Source organism: Erpetoichthys calabaricus, chromosome 9 (assembly GCF_900747795.2).
Source record: "Erpetoichthys calabaricus chromosome 9, fErpCal1.3, whole genome shotgun sequence".
In the NCBI taxonomy this organism is placed as follows: domain Eukaryota; kingdom Metazoa; phylum Chordata; class Cladistia; order Polypteriformes; family Polypteridae; genus Erpetoichthys; species Erpetoichthys calabaricus.
Window position 1 is genome coordinate 94,267,520 of NC_041402.2, and position 21,679 is coordinate 94,289,198.

Here is a 21,679-nt window from a genome sequence, read left to right on the forward strand (position 1 = left end):
ATGAAACCATGCATTTCTCCTAAAAGTCCTAAAACATGCTTCTCCATGAGTTCTGAGTACAAGTAATGGTTTACAGTGTTTCTTCAGCTTTATTTGTTCACTTAAGGAGCTGAGATATAACAGGTAGGTTGTCCTATTTTATAATTACTCTGAATTGCTCATGCTACCTTTGTAAGGATTTTCTTTGATTACTGGAAAATTTATTGTTGTTCAATATTTCCATATTTTATTTACTTCTGATCCATCCATCCATCCATCCATTATCCAACCCGCTATATCCTAACTACAGGGTCACGGGGGTCTGCTGGAGTCAATCCCAGCCAACACAGGGCGCAAGGCAGGAAACAAACCTTGGGCAGGGTGCCAGCACACCGCAGGGCACACACACATACCAGAGACACACTAGGGACAATTTAGAATCACCAATGCACCTAACCTGCATGTCTTTGGACTATAGGAGGAAATCCACGCGGACACAGGGAGAACATGCAAACTCCACGCAGGGAGCGAAGCGAACCCAGGTCTCCTAACTGCGAGGCAGCAGCACTACCCACTGCACCACCATGCTGCCTCATTTACTTTTGATATATTTTTTTATTTATGCTTGATATTGCTTGATCTTTTTGTTATACTTTCTTTGTGGTGGATTTATTTATTTAATTAGGTATGTTTGTATATACTGTATGTATGTTTGAATGTAGTTATTCTTTTACTTCTGTAATATTGTACGGTTTAACAGAATAAGCATACGTAGTGTACTTTGTAGGGACCCTATAATCTTTATCTTAAAGTAGGATTGATGTTAGGATTGATAGAGTCCTTAACACATTCTGTCTGCTTGTATCTTCTAAAAAGTTTAACTGATCAGTTTTTCCTGTACTTGCTGGTTTGTTACACTAATACCATAGACATGGTGCTAGTTTTCTTTTAAACCACCTTCTAATATAGAAATCAAAAATTCCTGAAAATTAATTTATCATTTAATTAAATTGCTTACAACAACACTCTACCTGCACTTTCAGACCATACCAAAATTGTGAATTTTAATTCCCCATGAACTTCAAAAACATTCTTGTTGTAGCCATATTGTAGTTATTAGTATACTGAATTGTACATGATTATCATGCAACTTAATCTGAATATCTTTGAGATTTACCTGGACCCGACTGTGCTGGGTTTGGGCCTGTGAAGCAGGAAGGCTAACACTATGATACTGTTATTTTTTGGTAATTTTTTCATGATACCTTGATATCTGTGAATTTCCCATCGGGATTAATAAAGTATCTATCTATCTATCTATCTATCTATCTATCTATCTATCTATCTATCTTAGATGCATGAAAATATTGAGTAGTACAGCTTAAAGAAAACAATGTGACCGTTATTTCATTGAAAAGTCTTAAATCCATTTTTCACATCCAACAAGATGCCATCAGCTTTGCGGAACTCTGAAGAAATTTCATCAAATGTGCGGCCCTTAGTTTCTGGTAGGTGCAAAAATGCAAAAACAAATGCAGCAATCAGAATCCCAGCATATATAGTGTAAACGTAGGGTCCAATCACCATCTATGGAAAAAAAAATAGAAAAGAGATGAGACATAACAAAAGTTATAAACTTCTTATTAAATTAAGTCAGTAAGAATGGCACAAGTTTGTCAGAACCTACATGTGCCACTATTGTAAGTTATTCTGTCATGACATGCTAAAAGAAAGTGAAATGTATACAGTCTTTAACAGAACAGTATTTAGAAAAAATAAAAGTAATAAATACCAGTAGTGGTGTGTAAAGTAGAGCGGACAGGAATTTTCCTCCCCAGTTTAGCAAGCTATTCAGAGACATTGCAAATGGTCGAGCAGCCTGATCAAAAAGTTCCGCAGAAATAAACCAAGATATTGGGCCAGGTCCAAGTTCAAAAGCTGATACCAGACCGAAAACAGCCACAACTTGTACAATAGGCATTCCAGGGATGGTGCTCTAGAAGAGGTAATTTAATCAAAACATTATTTATATTATATCCACATTGAGCTATATGCCATAGAGAATCCAAAAAAAGACAGGCATGACATGACAATGGCAGTCCTATAAGGTAAACAAAGAGAGAAACAGATGAGTTAAACAACATTGCCATTGCCAGAAGTATACAAAATTGTTTAGATTATTCATGCTTAATTTGACAGAGAGAGAAAAGGAGAGGTTAGGAGCACACACTGATATGGCACATTGCTGCACCCACCACATGACAAATCAACTTAGGATCCCAGATTAGGACCTGAATGCAGCCATGCAATGGGTGATACCTCAGCACCACACTAGTTCAGATGGAATGGAACAGTGTGAGGCTTTTATGGTGGCTAAAATGCCAATTCTGCCACCAACCCCCAGGTTTTTCCCTGCAGGTTGGAGGGCCTACACGCAGGGCTGGATGCAGATTAACGTCATAGCCAGGATGGGGCAAATGCAGGTTAAGGGCCTTGCTCGAGGGCTCAACGAAGTAGAGTCACTTTTGGCATTTATGGGATTTGAACCGGCAACCTCCCGATTACCAGGGGATATGCAAAAAATTATCTAGTGTCATTGTATGCTAACATACAAAATTTCTCTGTGAGAACAATTTTACTTAAAGCTGTATGTGCCTCATTTACATTTATAAAAATAATAAAAAACTTTACTTATTGTAAATTATTTGTCTTTTTAGTTAATTGAGCTATATTAGTTTTATGTGGAGTAGCCATCCGTACTGATTTCTATAATCTTTTAGCTGAAGTACATGGTATTGCTTGGGTATATTTATACAGTAGAATGGGTTAAGGAAAGAAACCAAAGGTTTATGTGTTTTTTTAAAACGGTGACACTGTTGTTATTGCCAGCTGTCACATCCGTCATCTGCACTGCCTCTCTATATATGTCTCTACTCTTGTGAGTCAAGAATTTATTCATTTTGGTTCCGATTGGATTCCAAAATTGTAGTAACTCCTTGCTGGCTTGTATCCATTAATGCTGTCATGTCTGACTCGTCATCCTAGTTCAATGTGGAGAGTTCATAGTGATTAAATTATAAAGAAAATCTGAGGAAGCAGAAGTTAAAAAATAACTCCTTGATTCTTTATGTTATGCTTCACTTCCACTCTTGATCAAACCTCATCCAAAACCCCCTTGCAAAAGTGTAAGATTCTCCTTTTTATATTACAGTGGACAGAAGTGGCATGCAGCATTGCCCAGTTAAGTGGCATTGGTGTGCAAACTGTAGCACATCGTAAAATAAAACTACTGGGACCCCCAGGATCAGAATGTTTGGTTCCAAAGTAGTCTATCTTGTTCTGGTTCCTAATAAGAAACTATGCAAAACGTGGTCCAAATCAGTCAAAAGGTGTAGGATTGTATTTTGATCATACAGACAGGCACACAGATGGACATTCTATTTCGTATATACAGTATGGATAATCTATAATCATGTTTCTGTATTCTGGGCTCAAATGAAGGTAATTCCATGCCAGACCAGGGGGTGTCGAAGTGCACTAACCCTGTCTCTGTTTCTTCTGCAGACCAGTTATGGGAAATTCTGCCTGGCTCCAATGACACCACTTCCGGTCCTGGTTAATGACATCACTTCCAGTTCCAGTCCTGATGACCTCACTTCCAGTTCTGGTCCTTATGACCTTGCTTCCTCTGCCCAACTTTAAAAACACCATTTTATCTTATATAAATCAATTCTGTCTTGAACTCAGTGTGGGAAACAATCACTGCTGATTTCTGAGCAGAACTTCCAATAGTGTGGCTACCCCAAACATTTTTGTGGCATGTGTCCTTTTCTTTTGACAGTGTGAAATCTTCAAGATATACAGTACACATGTTCATTTGTCTTTTGCTAGAGTGTTGTGTTTTCTTCCAGAATCTCAATAATGCTCATGCTAGGTTGATTGGTGACTCTTAAATACATGAGATTATGATGAGTTGATTTGCTGTTCAGGATTGACTCATGCATTGTTCCTAGTTCTCTTGGGATATGTTGTACTTCCCTGTTCTTGTAATAGAAAATTTGAGACTGATTGATCAACTATAATTTTTTAAAATGACTGCATTTAAATGAAAATTGTCACCTGCTGTTTTAGACTGCGGTATTGTACTAGGACTGGATTCAACGTTCATTCATTGCATCTTATTACAATCATTTTCATTCGTTACATCTCAAGAATAATGATTGTCATTGCCAAAGTATTCATGATTTTTATCTAATTTTGACAAAAAAATACTGTTTTTTCAATAATTATATGTTGATAGTTCTGCTACTTCAAGGCTAATTTGTGCAAAACAGCACCATCATGGTTTGCTTCTTGTTGTTAACATAATGAAAATTGTAATACATCATTTTGTATGGAAAATTGAATATGAAACACAAAAAAGACAGTAATTAGCAACTAAGTTATCACATTGCTTTTGGATAGTCCTGGAGAAAATGTAAGCTGACAGAGTACCGAAACATAATATTCTCCAAACCACTTAATCCAACTCAGTGTTACTGGGGCCAGAGTCTATCTTGGCAGCATCAAGCCCAAGGCAGGGAGCAATCCTGGTTGTGAGACTAGTCCACTGTAGGCCACACTCACACAAAGGTAAGGTTAGGACTGCCAATTACTCTTAAAGGTTTATTTCTTGTAAATTTGAATTAAAAATTGAGAAGCCAGAGAACAGTCTATTCAAAGAGTACTCTACACAGACACAGATGATTATTGGATTTACACCCAGAGTGATTTGGAGTTGTATATAGTGAAGCATAATTATGTTAGGGCGGCATGGTGGCGCAGTGGGTAGCGCTGCTGCCTCGCAGTTAGTATTTTAGTAGTAAAAGAATAGTCAAGGAAGAGATGAAGTGCATCAGGAAGAGCAAAGGGGAATTAAAAAATGCAGACAGTCAAATAACAGATGCTCTAAACTCTCATCTTTTGAGGTTTCCACACGTGAGGAAGTAGAAAACCTCCTAGAAGTTAAAGGGACTACTAAAGAGGTACTCAGTGATTTGGAAATTGTAGAAGGAGAAGTATTGCTTAGATTAAATAGGTTGAAATCAAACAACTCATCAGGACCAGATGATAGTTATCCTTCAGTTGTTAAGGGAGTTAGTGAGTTCATATATAAATCTTTGTCACATATTTTTAGGAATTGCGCACTGGGGAAATTTTAAATGACTGGAAAATGGCAATACTATATTTTTATAAAAGGGTGATTGGGCAGATCCAAGCAACTATAGGCCAGTAAGCTTAATGTGCATCACAGGTAAATTAATGGAAGAAATTGTTAAAGAAAAGACTGAGCAACACATGGCTAAAACAGGAATTTTGCTGAACATTCAGCATGGGTTTACCATCATGCTGTAATTCCATGAGGAAACAACAAAATGATATGATTCAAAGTGGAACATATGCTATTATTTATCTGGACTTTCAAAAAGCATTTGATAATAAGGTGCCACATGAGAGGTTGGGAATCAAACTAAAAGAAGTGGGAGTTCAAGGTGTTGTTTGCAGGTGGGTGCAAAAGTGGCGCAGACACAGGGAGCAGAGGATTATGGTGCAAGGAACTCTATCAGAATTGTGGTGTTTGACAGGGGTCAGTGCAAGGACCACTGCTATTTTTAATATATGTAAATGATTTGCATGGGAAAATAAGTAACAAGCTGGTTAAGTTTGCAGATGTCACCAAGCTAGGTGGATTGGCAGATAATGGGACTTGGACAGCATACAGGCCTGAGCAGATCTGTGGCAAGTCAAATTTAATATACAATAAGTATGAAGACTAAAAATTAAGAGTACACCTTATGAAAATAATTTAGGAGCTGAAGTGGGCTTGACACTATCAACTCGCAGACAGTGTTCAGAAGCCATTAAGAAGGCTAACAGAATTTTTTTTTTGTTCTTTATTTCACCTTATACAATTTCTTGCATTAGGAATTTGTTAGTTTTCGCATACCCCTTGGGGTCAGAGCGCAGGGTCAGCCATTGTACAGCGCCCCTGTAGCAATTGGAGCCAGCAGAGTAGGATCTCTTTTGGCAGTGACGGGGATTCGAACCGGCAACCTTCAGGATACCAGCACAGATCTTTAGCCTCAGAGCCACCAATGTTGGGTTATATGGCACAATGTGTAGAGTACAAATTTAAGGAGGTTGCTGAAGCTTTATAATGCACTGCTTAGACCTCACCTGGAGTACTGTGTACATTTTTGTTTTCCAGGCTATAAAAAAAGGATATTGCAGTGCCTTAAAAAGTCCAGAGAAGAGCAAATGGGCTTATTCCAGGATTATAGGGAAAGAATTATAAGGTAAGATTAAAAAGAGTTTAAGCAAAAGAAGATTAAGAGGAGACATGCTTGAAGTGTTCAGAATTATGAAAGGAATTAGTACAGTGGATTGAGACTGTTATTTTAAAATGAGCTCATCAAGAATGCAGGGACACAGTTGGAAACTTGTTAAGGGTAAATTTTGCACAAAACTTTATCTTCACATAGAGAACTATAGACGTAGACATATGGAATAAGCTGCCAAGTCGTGTAGCAGACAGTTGGAACTTTCAAAACTAGACGTTATTTTGGAAGAATTAAGTGGATAGGACTAGCAAGCTTTATTGGGCAGAATGGCCTGTTATCATTTAGATTTTTCTAATGTTTTTGTTGTAATGTTCTAATCTGACCCAGAATTAAAAACTACACTTGTTTGCATAAGAAGGCCCTGCAATCGGAACAAACACCACACCCAGAGATGTTTCCTGCTTTGTGCCCAATGCTTGCAGCTCAAGCAGCTGCTCCACTTGACCCTGTAATAGTAAAATCTGATTGAAAAGATTAATCAATAATTCACTTATTTATTTTCCAAATGTATATATTTGCATTTATTTAATTATTTTGTATTCTTATTTGATTGCCTTGACTCTAGTAAGCTCTATCCAAAAATAATTCATACCAAAGAAGTTGTGATAGTTAGCAACACATTACACAATATTTTAACAGCAAAGCCAACCAGGAGTAATTTCCGGCGTCCTGCTCGTTCCATTAAGGATGCCTGCAAGTTGTTAAAAAAAAAAAGCCTGAATTAGCATAAGGCACTCTAATTCGAGGTGTTCATAAGAAATGTAATGATTTACACTATGAGGTAGAAGGACATAATATAGAAGAATAGTTGCATCAAATAATTTAAATGTTAAAATGTGTGCTTTAATTTAAATGTTTAAAAGTCTACATTTCCTTGATTGTAATAGAAATTTGTCATTTTTCACCCACTGATAGAGGTCCACAGGGGGCTAAATTCCTAGTAAAGGATAAAAAATCAAAAATAACATCATATTCACAATGACTGGCCTTAAAATAGTCTGCAATGATACCCTAAATGTTTATTTTTGAAATTTGTCACTTTTAACCTTCTGGCAGTGGCTCTTAGAGGGAGGGTTAGGACCAACAGTAAAGAATCAAATATCAGAAATATTGCCACATTTATGATCGGCAACTTCAAAATAGCAGAAAACAACACCTATATTAAACAAGCCTATATTAAAGAACCCCATTTTTTCTAAGTTTTGTGATAAAGAGTGACTTTGACCCATCCTATCGCATTTTAGGGTGAATCCCTGAGACTCGTTGATGTGGCCTGCCCAACTTAAAGCCCTTCTGATCAATTTTGCTCTTTAACATAAAGGTGTAATTTCTTGCAGAAAATATTGCCCACAAATGGCCTGAAAATGAGTTTTTGTTCCAGCCCAGTTGCTTAATTAGAAAACAATCCTTCCCAATAACAGGTGTTATTTAATAGCATGACTTGTTGGTGATTTAAAACTGCAGTGTCAGTTAATTTTTTTTCCTTTCTAATGATATCATCCAAATGATTCAAAGCCTAAAACGGATGAGCAATTTTCAATCCTTCACTTTCTGTTCAGGATCCTTCGGAGTACTTTATTAAACCAAACAGTGCACAATAAATACACACAGGTGTACATGGAAACAAGATAGACAGAGAACTACTGACTCATTTGTCATTTGCATCTTATACCTAGTAAGGAACAATTAAAAACAGTGAATGCAACTATTTAAGACTAAAATAAACAGTTAAGGGTTTAAAATCTTAAAAAAGTGAGACAACCAAAATGAAGCACAAAAATGTAAATTGAGCAAAAAGTATTTCATATGTGGGGTTTTTATCATACCAATGAGGCAACAAAGTGCTGGGCAAAAAAAACTGAATTGATTTCAATGTGTGTCATTCTTAGCAACAGAATAAAATGCATTGAATATGAATTTAAAAGTGAATAAACAATAACTGGGGCGGCACGGTGGCGCAGTGGGTAGTGCTGCTGCCTCACAGTTGGGAGACCTGGGGACCTGGGTTCGCTTCCCGGGTCCTCCCTGTGTGGAGTTTGCATGTTCTCCCCGTGTCTGCGTGGGTTTCCTCCTACAGTCCAAAGACATGCTGGTTAGGTTGATTGGTGATTCTAAATTGGCCCTGGTGTGTTTGTGTGTGTCCTGCGGTGGGTTGGCTTCCTGCCTTGTGCCCTGTGTTGGCTGGGATTGGCTCCAGCAGACCCCCGTGACCCTGTGTTCGGATTCAGCGGGTTGGAAAATGGATGGATGGATAAACAATAACTGGGTGAATGAGTATCACTTACAGAGACAATGGTGAAGAAAGTATTGATTGCACCAACTCCAAGGGTAAGTGATTGAGAATGTGGAAGACCAGAGGCTCTGAATATACTAGTTGAATAATTTACTATCTGAAAGAAGCACAGACAAGCAGATGAAATTAACGCATATGAAAAAGAGGCTCTAATAAGCAAATGCATTGTTTAAATGTTAATACTTACTATGTTGAACCCAGACATATGCACAGCTAAATTAATAACAATGAGAATTAGGATTGGCATCCTGTAGCTTCGTCTAGTTAGAAATGCCTTGACGGTGACCTTTGACTGAATATTAATTGCCTCATCTTGGATCTCTGTAATCTCACTAGATGTATCCCTCAAAGGTCCTCGAAGGGTTTGTAGGACTTTCATAAAAAGAGACATAAATAGTAAGTGTCTGCATCAGTATAGAAAATTGCACTTATAAATACAGGTTTAATCAAGTTACATTTGACTAAGATTTATAATGTGCAAACATAAAGAAAAAAATATTTTTACACTAGTTACAAAATAAAAAAAATATACTTAAACAGGCATGAAAAGGATATTAGTATGGTTGGAAGTAGAAACCCCAGGGATAACTGATGTTTTCGACTTTGCATCTAGCCTTGAACCAAGTTTGTCCTCTTGAGTCATTTTTTAAGTTATGTAGATATTTTTTATATTTTAAAAGCCATTTTTGTCTGCCAGCAATTGATACTGTAAATTAAACAAAATTCTTAATGTGGGCTTTAGTGACTCTAAATTGGCTCAGACAGAGTGAATATAATTGTATGCATAAATGTGCACTTTTTGGATTTAATTATTCCCGAACGCTGTACTGTAAAAAAAACAGTTTGATATCTGGAATGACAGCTGACAGCAAATAAATACAAAGACTGAATTACTTAACTTAAATATGGGCCTTATTTCTGATTATGTCTAGATAGATAGATAGATAGATAGATAGATACTTTATTAATCCCGGTCTATGTGAAAAAACTAACTATTTTGATATACGTTGGCCTTTTAGGTAATTTTATTTTGGATAGGTGGTGTTGTGAAACTCCTTGTAATTCCTTAATTATGTTTGACAATTCTTTTATATTTTTTTACTGTTAATAAAATGTATTATTATATTTTTCATGCCGTTCTGGTGCCATTTTATTGTTTGAATTTTGTATCATTTTCTGATCTTGTTACTGTTAATGTCGATTGCATTGACTGGTCATGTTGGTGTGGCATATGATGTGACATGCAGAGTTTTGTAAGCTTTTGGACTTTAAAACCTTAAAGATATCTCATTTGCTATTTGTAGTTAGGCATTACTGGATGGTCTTAGATACTTTGGCTTTGTTATTTTTGATGATCAGAGTTTGCATTTTTTTTTTTATCTAACCAAACTACTTTAATTAATTATTTTGCCCCATTTCATTATTAAACTTTAATTTCCTGGAACTAAGGTCAAAAATGTCCTTTTCGTTGTTCAAAGCGCCCTGATCAAAACAGGTGGCATTCCCAGTTAGTCATGTTGAAAATCACATTATGAAAATTAGAATTAACAACACAAAATTTTGCAAATATTATTTTGTTTGTCAAATGTTTATGCTAAGCATGTCATAGAGTTGCAGTAGTCAGACCTGTTGTCATATTTTTCATAGGATTCAAGTCTGAATCTCATGTCAGTTAATTTGGATGGAGTTTAAATATGTTTATTTACCACTACTTCTTAGTGGCATGCAAGTTAATTGATTTTCTATAAACTGTCAACTTATAAGTTATTGTAGCTGTGTGTTTGAGTATACCTTGTGGCAAAATTAGAACCCGTTCATATTTAACTTGTGTCTCGTGCTGATGCTGCTATGACAGTTGTAAGCACACCAGGGCTAAAGAATAGAAAATCTGGACTAAAATATTTTTACTGTACATGTGATCTAATAAATGTACAGTAAAGCATTTAAGGGAGATCTAAAAGCAGAAATAATCTAACTTTATAATGCATGCCTTTTTAAACAACAGACATTAATCAAATCCACCTAGCACAAAAAAAAAATATTTCTGTCTTGTATCAGTTTCATGGGAGTTATTTGTAGCATCTGTCCTTTGAAAAACATGCATATGAATAATCACAAATTTGATACCTTATAGGTAATCATACTAGTGAATTTGCTAAATAATCATTTAAAGTGTGTTTATTAATGAAACCTGAGTTAGATGTGAGTAGTATTATCAACACCTCACTGCCAAAAAGAACAGTGTCATGGAAAAGAAAATGGGACTGCAACAGGATTAACTCAGTTAAAAAAAACATTTAATTATTTCATTACTACTTTTCTTTATTATAATGTCTCTCTTGTTTTAAACACCAATACCAGCCCTTTTTGCGGCCCTGGTTTGGTTTGTTAATAATAAATTTAACCCCTACCCTTTTTGGCCTCTTCTACTTTCCCTTGATTAATAATCAGATAACGAGGGCTTTCTGGACAGAAGGGTAAGCAAAGGTATTGGAGGAATGCCGGTATCAAGGACAGTGAAAGCATTAATGGCCAGTAATCATCTGTGCCCAGAACTGTGTCCAGACTCATTAACTGAAAAGGAAAAGCAAATGCAATGATAAAGCGAGATAAGGAAATAATCACAAAAAAGTAGTAAGAAAAAGGAAGTGGAGCAATTTCTTTGCAATCCATTGTATTAAACATTAATTTTTAACCTCTAGTCCTCTTAACATTATTGAAACAAGTTGACACTCATCACATTTTAAGAACTCACCATGCCCAATAAAATACCAATGGAATATAAGGCCTGGTTAACAGTCGCACAAGCTCCCCGCATTGATCTGGGGGAAATCTCCTGAATGTAGAGAGGGTTCAGGCTCATTATTAGACCACAGAATAGTCCAAAGATTAATCGACCTAAAATGAGCAACTCAAATGATTTGCAGAGGTGGGACAAAGACATCAAACACGTGCTCAGAATGGATATGCCGTTGGCCACAAGAATAGAATTCCTTCTGTAGAGAAAAGACATATTTGGTAGAGTCTCTTGTTCAGTATAGCATATTTTTACATAAGAAAGATTCAACACAGAAATGAAACAGTAATTTCACAAAAGAAAGTCATTCAACACCCAACTAGAATCAAAACCATCATTATAGTTTATAAAAATAAACGGACTAACTCACCCACAAAGCTTACCTTCCATAAGTGTCTGCAAAAACTTTGACTCCTAGCGCTCCAATCATTCCTCCAAAATCTTTAATGCTGATTGTGACAGACCACAACAGGGAAAAGCTGGGCTCTGATAGTGAACGGTTGTACCGCATTTTCCATGTTTCATTAAAGAAAATTTCAATTATCTGGCCAAGATAAGGGACAAGATTACTAAATAATACTGAAAGAGAAAAAATAAATTCAAATTATAAATTCATTTAATTCCATTTAATTTCAAGCCATTTTCAAGTTCTGGACCTGTATCACTTGTTGTGCTAACAATTTTCTCAGGGTCAGCTCTAGCATTTTTCCTGCTGTAGGTGAAGTAGTATTAGTACACCACACCCTGGCCAATCATGCGTGACCATTTCTGTGACATAAGAATTTCATCTATGTAGGATTATTGTTATTTTAACCTTTATTACAGTATTAGCTATATAACATTTTGTTTGTAATTTGATCATATAAATAGATTATATATTGATATTCATGTGTGCATTTCATGTGGGCTATACTGATTTGCTCTTGCTGAGTATATGGTAATGGAAAGTGAGTACACATAATTAGTAACTTTAACTGTTTCTTGTTGGTATACATTTAGTCAAGCCTATAAAATGATACGGTAGTTCTTGGGCAGGATTTGTAGTAATTTTAAATAAAACTTGAATTAGCTTTATTACACTTAGTGAAGACAATGAGTGATTATTAATGTGATATATTTTCGTTGATTAATGTCTAAGTATTAACAGAAAAAAACAGTAATTGATATCTGGGCAGCAACATTAAATATTCAATAACATCAATAGTGGCAAGAAAGAAGTTTTCAAGGTGAAAATGAGAAATTAAAGGAAACCAGCAAGGAGAAATGAGAAGAGCACAACAGCTTTCCTTTTAAAATGGTTAATTGCACAAAACTATTTACCTTTTTTTCTTACTGAAATGACATGGATATGCTTTTTAATAATATGAGCACAATATCAAAAAGCAGATCAATACTCGATAACACTCTTGGCTTGAAAAAGGGATGTAGTCAATAAGTTTTAAGGCATTTGTTTTTATGTTTGGACACATGCCTTATCATCTCCATTTTAAAACACAAGAACAGATAAAACTTTGTAAAAAATACTTAACTTCAGAACACAAATTAAATGTGGCAAATTAAAAGGCACCAGTATTTTAAAGAAATAATTTCAGCATATAAATACTGAATGTATTTTTTAAATGTATTCATAACAGAAATATTTGCAGTCCCTCTACAACCCCTTGTAATGGCAATGCATCCATGCCTTCAATACAGAGGAAACAACAAAAAAGAAAAATACTATACTTACATATATCCACAATATGCATCAACTGAATTTTGAAATAGAGTGGAAAATAATATAAAGGATAATCTTTCTGAAAGGGAAACAATGCTTACACAAAACTAAAACTAAGAATTTACACCTAAAGAAATAACAAAACAAGGATTTTCTAGACCTGCATATTTCATTCCAAGTTCAGTTTGTAGTCGAAGACTATCTTGCTCATAAGACAGCAATACACTCTGAATGAGATTATAATCCTTTAAAGAGCTCACACACACATGCACACATTCATATAATGGTAGTTTAGTGCAGCCAGGCAACCTAACACCAAAGTATTTGTAATATGGGAGGAAATTAAAGTATTCCAGTGGACCAGCTCCACGTTTATAGTGATCACCACATTCATCTTACCCAAATCTCTTAAATTGTTTATGGAAAAAACTTTGTTGGGCTTTGAGAAATTGAGATTTGGAATAAAGAGTCTAGTGTGCCGTTATGTTTTATTCAGGAAGTTACATTAGTCCTTAATATGGAAATTTCTGTTTTTATCTGAAGAAATAAAAAAAATTGATGTACTAAACCAGGGGTGCCCAATTCGTCGATCGTGATCGACCGGTAGATCAGAAAGGTAGTGCAGGTAGATCACGTTGCATTCAAATTTTTTTTTTTAAAATGTTAGTCTATCATATATCCTCCCTATGGCATTTGCCACTAGATTTACATACAGGGCGGCCAGTCTGAGATCTATTTACTTCTAACACACTGGTCATCCCGCATGCATGATCAAATGCGCGAGCTACTGCAAAACTCCGGCTATCTAAATGATCTAGTTAGCCTTCCAATTTATATCGACTAAAGAAGGGGTATGAAAAAAAAATTGGTGTGGGGGGCTGGATGTGGAATTGGAAGAGGATTTTTTTTTTCTCACAATGTCACAATCGAAGTGCGTTTGTCTGATCTGTCAATCTATCATTGCTATTCCAAAGAAGGACAATGTGGAAAGGTACTTTTGAACTGTTCATAAAAACTACGAAACTGACTTCCTTCCGAAAAGCGATCTGAGAAAGAGAAAGGAGAGGGAACTAAAATCGCAGTTAATCGGACAGCCGTCATTTTTCACTCGGCTGAATTCAAAAGCAAAGGCAGACACGCCGAAGCATCGTTCCTGGTGAGTCACTCGATCATTAAGCATAAGAAGTCCTTCCAAGATGGAGAGATGATAAAAGAGGCCTTCGTTGAGGCAGATGGCTAGGGAGAAATTCCTGCTGAGATTTCAAGACCCCTGGTCAGAGAAAAAGGAGTTTCTTCTTGTCATTAAACATGCAGAATACAAGCAACTTAATAACAATCAATGGCTGCTAGACTTGGCATTTTTTTACCGATCTGACCAACATGTTGAATGAGCTTAATTTACAGCTGCAAGGAAAAGTCAAAACCATGGTCAATATGATTAGCTCAGTTAATGCTTTCAAATGAAAAATGCAACATCTGTCCTCAAAGCTACAGCGCCTTGATTTGGGGAACATCCAAAACCTCGTGTCAGAACTGGAGACGTAATGGCAGGTGTATACGCAACTTGATAGCATACACTACACAGAGCAGATTGAAAATTGTCTGTCAAACTTTGACAGACGGTTTCAAGAGTCAGCTTTACTTGACCCAATCGCTACATTTAAGTGCTATCCATTTAGGGAAGATGTTGAGGATGATTCACCCGTATCAAAATTGCAACACTGTTTCACCTAAAACTCCTCTACAGTGGAGGATGAGATTTTGACACTACAGGATGACATTCAGCTGAAGTCTGGGGCTTTTGGACGGTTTTGGAACTTATACAAAGAGGAAAAGTACCAATACATGAGGAAATGTGCTACCTCCTTGACTGCATTATTCTGCTCTACTTATTTTTGCGAATCAGCCTTTTCCCACATGAAAATTATTAAATCCAAATACTGTTTAGTGACTATAAATGTATTGAATTGTTATTGTGCCATAAGGGTTATTCAGTTATGCAAGGTATAACAACATATATTTTATGTATAAAGTATACTCAGTATATATATATATATATATATATATATATATATATATATATATATATATATATATATATATAGCAATTTTAATGTAGGTAGATCATTTTGTCCTGGTCATTTTAAAAGTAGCTCGCAAGCCGAAAAAGTGTGGGCACCCCTGTACTAAACACAATGCTCGACAAAAACAACTATAATTATTAAGCAGACACCACATGCACTTCAGTACAGGTCTTCCAACTGAAGCTAAGCATGTTCAGGTCTGGCCAGTACTTAGATGGGATACCAACCATGTAAAGCTTGGATTGCTCCTGGAAGAGGTGTTGGTGACTAGCAGGAGATGTTTACCCTGTGGTATGAATGAGGATCCCAATGCCCCAGTGTAGTGATGGTGACACTGTGCTGTAAAAATGGCGCCATCCTTTGGATGAGACATAAAACTGAGGTCCTGACTCTCTGTGGTCATAAAAGATCCCTGGGCATCCTTTGTAAACAGTAGGGTGTATCCAGATGTCCTGACTAAATTGCCCATCTTGGTCTAATCATTCTGGCCCCCTAATAATCCCCTGTGTCTAATTGGCTAAGTATCTCTCACCCCTTTACCACCTAACAGCTAACGTATGATGAGCATACTGGTGCAAAATGGCTGCCGTCACATCATCCAAGTGGATGCTGCACATTAGTGGTGGTTGAAGTAGCTCCTCATTCACTATGTAAAGCATTTTAAGCAGTGAGAAAAGTGCCATATAAATGTAAAGAATTATTATATATTAGATATATATATTAGATACATGTAGTCTTAACTATGTGCTTTTAATTAGTTATTCATATTTGTGATAAGTAGTGATGATGCAAAATCAAGTTAACAATGAAACTATTTGTTTTGCAAATAGCAAAATATTTGTGATTGACACAGGAGAAAAGGGTATTTCATTTCTGTTTAGAAGCATTGTCCTGCACTAATTCTACATGTGTGTGCCTACGATGTCACTTGTATTTTGTTCTTGCATTTGCCCTTTGTAGTCAACATAGTCCTGATAGTACAATGACTACTGTACCAATTATGATGAAAATATTGCAACACCAAGAAGTAGTTCCCATGTAGAATATTATTCTCAACAGAAAAGCATAGCAATGTGCAGAATTGTGTGGAAAATATGCAGCATGTCACCGTTTTAAAAAATGCCCAACTTTCCTCCATGGTGATGTGAATAAGAGTCCTAAAGTATAATTGATTTTAATGATGTGCTGCAGATTACCTTTGTTACACAACTGCAGAACAAAATGCAGGTAATCCAGAAACATGAATGAAGATTTGGGGAACAATATCACTTTTTGGGGTTTACTACACCAAAAGTGAGTTCTGTGTTTTTCAATTATAAAATTCCATGCAAAACTAATTTTAGCATGACTTTTTACAAAACTGTATATGAAACTAAACTTGGCTGTTTTGTTTATCACTAATGATAAGTAAGGAATGTAGCCACCCAACCCCATTCTGTGTTTTTTTAGTTCCTGTGCATTTAATGAAAGTTGTTCATTATATATTTGAATGGAGAGATGATAGGAGAAGAAGTTAAATACAGTGGATTCAGACAGTATTCAAACCCCTTCTCTAAATGGATAAATTAGGCCCCTTTGCCTATCAATTGACACTTAATAACCTATAATGACAAATTGAAAACATGTTTTCAGAAAGGTTTGCAAACATATTATTAATCAAAATTGAAATCTCCATCCATCCATCCATTGTCTCCCGCTTAAATTGAAATCTCTAATTAAGTTAAGTATACAACACTTAATTCAATACTTTTTAGAAGCCCTTTTAGCAGCAATTACAGCTTTGTGTCTTCTTGGGTAAGTCTCTACAGGCTTTGCTCATCTGGATTTGGGCAGTTTCCTTCTTTCTTCCTGGAAGAACGTCTTAAATTCCATTAGATTCAAAGGGAATCATATGTAAACTGCCATCTTGAGGTCTCTCTCAACATGTTCTGTGGGATTTTAAGTTTGGTTTGGTTTGTGCTCTGACATGAACTGTCAACTGTGGGACCTTATATAGACAGGTGTGTGCCTTTCCAAATCATGTCCAGTCAACTGAATTTACCACAGGTGGACTCCAATTAAGCTGCAGAAACATCTCAAGGATGATCAGGGGAAACAGGATGCACCTGAGCTCAATTTTGAGCTTCATGGCAAAGGCTGTGAATACTTACAGTATGTACATGTGATTTCTCAGTTTTTTTTTATTTTTAATAAATTTGCAAAAACCTCAAGTGTACTTTTTTCACATTGTCATTAGGGGGTGTTGTGTGTAGAATTCTGAGGAAAAAAATGAATTTAATCCATTTTGGAATAAGGCTGTAACATAACAAAATGTGGAAAAAGTGATGCGCTGTGAATACTTTCCGGAAGCACTGTATATCTCACCACAATTTGATTGGAAAGGTCCACAAAGGATCCTTTCGACATCATGGCTTGGTTTTTGTCCTGACATGCAGTATGAATTGTGAGACCATATATACACAGGTATATGCCTTTCTAAACTATGTCGAATCATTTCAGTTTGCTGCAGGCTTCTTCTTCTTCTTTTTCTTTCGGCTGATCCCATTAGGGGTTGCCACAGTGGATCATCTTGTTCCATATCTTCCTGTCCTATACATCTTCCTTTATCACACTGATCACCTGTATGTCTTGTCTCACCACCTCCATAAATCTTCTCTAAGGCCTTCCTCTTTTCCTCTTGCCTGGCAACTCTATTCTTAGTATCCTTTTCCCTATATACCCAGCATCTCTCCTCTACACATATCCAAACCAACGCAATCTTGCCTCTCTGACTTTGTCTCCCAACCATTCAACCTGAGCCGACCCTCTAATGTACTTATTTCTAATCCTGTCCATCCTTGTCATACCCAATGCAAATCTTAGCATCTTTAATTCTGCCACCTCCAGCTCTGTCTCCTGCTTTCTGGTCAGTGCCACTGTCTCCAACCCATATAACATAACTGGTCTCACTACCGTCCTGTAGACCTCCCCTTTCACTCTTGCTGATAACCATCTGTCAAAATTACTCCTGACACTCTTCTCCACCCATTCCACCCTGCCTGTACTCTGTTTTTCACCTCTCTTCCACAATCTTCGTTACTCTGTACTGTTGATCCGAAGTATTTAAACTCATCCACCTTCGCCAGCTCTACTCACTTCATCCTCACCATTCCACTGACCTTCCTCTCATTCACATACATATATTCTGTCTTGTTCCTACTGACCTTCATTCCACTCCACTCTAGAGCATATCGTCACTTCTCCAGGGTGTCCTCAACCTGCTCCCTACTCTTGCTACAGATCACAATGTCATCAGCAAACATCATAGTCCAAGAGGACTCCTGTCTAATCTCATCTGTCAACCTGTCCATCACCATTGCAAATGAGAAAGGGCTCAGAGCCGATCCCTGATGAAATCCCACCTCTACATTGAATGCATCTGTCACTCCTACCGCAGACCTCACCACTGTCACACTTATCTCGTACATATCGTGTACAACTCTTACGTACTTTTCTGCCACTCCCGACTTCTTCATACAGTACCACAACTCCTCTCGAGGCACTTTGCCATATGCTTTCTCCAGGTCCACAAAGACAATGTAACTCCTTCTGGCCTTCTCTATACTTCTCCATCAACACCCTCAGAGCAAACATTGCATCTGTGGTGCTCTTTCTTGACATCAAACCATACTGCTGCTCACTAATCATCACCTCACTTCTTAACTTAGCTTCCACTACTCTTTCCCATAACTTCATGCTGTGGCTCATCAATTTTATCCCCCGTAGTTACCACAGCTCTGCACACCCCCCTTATTCTTAAAAATCTGCACCAGTACACTTCTTCTCCACAACGCAGGCATTATCTCACTTTCCAAGATTCCATTAAACAATCTGGTTAAAAACTCCACTGCCATCTCTCCTAAGTACTTCCTTGCTTCCACAGGTACTGTATGTCATCTGGACCAACGGCCTTTCCATTCTAAAATCCTCTTCATAGCAGTCCTTACTTCCTCCTTGCTAATTCGTTGCACTTCCTGATTCACTATCTCCACACGATCCAAACTTCTCTCTCTCTCATTCTCTTCATTCATCGGCCTCTCAAAGTACTCTTTCCATCTTCTCAACACACCCTCCTCGCCTGTGAGTATGTTTCCATCTTTATCCTTTATGACCATAACCTGCTGCACATCTTTCCTAGCTCAGTCCCTCTGTCTAGCCAATCAGTACAGGTCGTTTCGTGCAACTCATCATAAGCCTTATCTTTAGCCTTTCCCACCTCTCTCTTCACCTTGCGCCTTATCTCCTTGTACTCTTGTCTACTTTCTGCATCTCTCTGACTGTTCCACTTCTTCTTCACCATCCTCTTTCTCTGTATACTCTCCTGTACTTCCACATTCCACCACCAGGTGTCCATTTCCTCCTTCCTTTGTGCAGATGTCACGCCAAGCACCCTTCTAGCTGTCATCCTTACTACTTCTGCTGTAGTTGCCCAGCAGTCTGGTAACTCTTCACTGCCACCCAGTGCCTGTCTTACCTCCTCCATAAACTCAACCTTGCAGTCTTCATTTTCCAACTTCCACCATTTGATCCTTGGCTCTGCCTTTCACTTTTCTTCTCTTCTTGATCTCCAGTGTCATCCTACAGACCACCATCCTATGCTGTCTAACTACACTTTTCCCTGCCACCACTTTGCAGTCTTTATCTCCTTCAGATTGATTCTTCTGTATAGGATATAATCTACCTGTGTGCATCTTCCTCCACTCTTGTACATAACTTTATGTTCATCCCTCTTCTTAAGATATGCATTCACCACAGCCATGCCCATCCTTTTTGCAAAATCCACTATCATCTGACCTGCTTCATTCCTCTCCTTGACACCATAACTACCCATCACCTCCTCGTCTCCTATGTTCCCTTCACCAACATGTCCATTGAAATCTGCTCCAATCACCGCTTTCTGTCCCATGGGTACACTGTCCATCACTTCATCCCACTCACTCCAGAAAACTTCTTTCTCATCTATCGCACACCCAACTTGCGGGGCATATGCACTAACAGCATTCATCATCACACCTCCAATTTCCAGCTTCATAATCATTACTCAGTCTGACACTCTTTTTACTTCCAAAACACTCTTGAAATACTGTTCCTTCAGAATACCGCCCCCCCCATTTCTCCTCCCATCCACACCATGATATAACAATTTGAATCCACCTCCGATCCACCTGGTCTTACTCTCTTTCCATTTAGTCTCTTGTACGCACAATATATCAGCCCTCATTCTCTCCATCATATCAGCTAACTCCCTCCCCTTACCAGTTATACTGCCAACATTTAAACTTCCTACCCTCAGTTCCACTCTCTTTACCTTCCTCCTCTCCTCTTTCCTCCAGACAAGTCTACCCTCTCTTCATCTCTTTCTTCGGCCAACAGTAGCCCAATCTCCACCAGCACCCTGTTGGCTAACAGTACTGGTGGTGATCGTTGTTAACCCGGGGCTCGACCGATACAGTATGGAAATCTGTATTGTTGTTCGCATGTTGATCTGGCAAAATTTTACACTGGATGTCCTTCCTGATGTAACCCTTCCCATTTATCCGGGCTTGGGACCGGCACGAAGAAACACACTGGTTTGTGCATCCCCTGTGGAATAAAATTCTAGATACATCTGAAAGATAATTAAAGAAAACGGGATGCACCTGACCAGAACCTGAAGTGCCACAGCAACAGTTCTAAATGTTTATATAAATGATTTCAGTTCTTTGATTTTTAACAAATTTGCAAATCTTAATTTGTTTATATGTTCTCCAGCAGGATTTTTAGGATACATCATCTGATATTCTAGAAGTTTATCTGTATTACCTAATGGTTTCCAATTTATTTATTTCATGTTTCTTTTTAGGTGAATTTGATCCACTCACCTTTTCAGGTGAGTTAATGTTGCCTGAGTGGTACCCAACCTGGAGAGATCCTAGGACGGCAGCCATAATACAGGTCACCAAAGGCAATGTGAAGAGACTCTGTTGGAGGTACAGTATATATATAAAGAGATTTTATAGTATTCAAGCATTTTAACAGCATTGGAGATTCTGAGAAAATCAGAAGTATTATCCACCTGTATGCAATTCAGTACCAAAGTTAATATTTTTAAACTTTGAAATAATTGCTATTATAATAAGAAATAATGTAAATGACAAAGTATTTTAAGAAAATGTATGTATTGGTCTCCAATTAATACTAACCTGCTTGATACACATTGATGTGCAGTAAATTCGAAGAATGGAAAGCACACCTGAAAGAAGTATTATTATGTTAGTGTAAAAATCATAATTAACAAAGTACTGTATTTTAAAAAAGAAAAGTCTTACAAAGAAGATTTTAATATACCTAACTCAGTATATAGATAATGTGCTTACTATTTTGACTCAGGGATCTTATTCACAAGTTTTA

General features: G+C 37.2%; 1 protein-coding gene across 1 annotated transcript; it reads right to left on the minus strand.

Annotated features, from left to right (window-relative positions):
- Positions 1-1,382: 1,382 nt before the first annotated feature.
- On the minus strand, positions 1,383-21,518 carry LOC114657188 (solute carrier family 2, facilitated glucose transporter member 1). Its single transcript, XM_028808924.2, has 10 exons — positions 21,472-21,518; positions 21,151-21,249; positions 11,833-11,993; positions 11,408-11,648; positions 11,064-11,226; positions 8,840-9,024; positions 8,645-8,749; positions 6,952-7,050; positions 1,772-1,975; positions 1,383-1,566 (listed from the first exon to the last, which is right to left on the minus strand). The coding sequence occupies exons 1-10, from the start codon at positions 21,484-21,486 to the stop codon at positions 1,387-1,389; spliced, it is 1,452 nt and encodes a 483-aa protein (XP_028664757.1). The 5' UTR covers positions 21,487-21,518; the 3' UTR covers positions 1,383-1,386.
- Between the last annotated feature and the right edge of the window lie 161 nt (positions 21,519-21,679).

Excerpts from the sequence above, each read along its gene's own strand:
- LOC114657188 (XM_028808924.2), bottom strand. Across the intron at positions 11,649-11,832 it reads TTTGCAGACACTTATGGAAG|AAGGAATTCTATTCTTGTGG; the intron begins GTAAGCTTTGTG and ends TTTTCTCTACAG. Across the intron at positions 9,025-11,063 it reads AGTAGAAGAGGCCAAAAAGG|TCCTACAAACCCTTCGAGGA; the intron begins GTAGGGGTTAAA and ends TTTTTATGAAAG.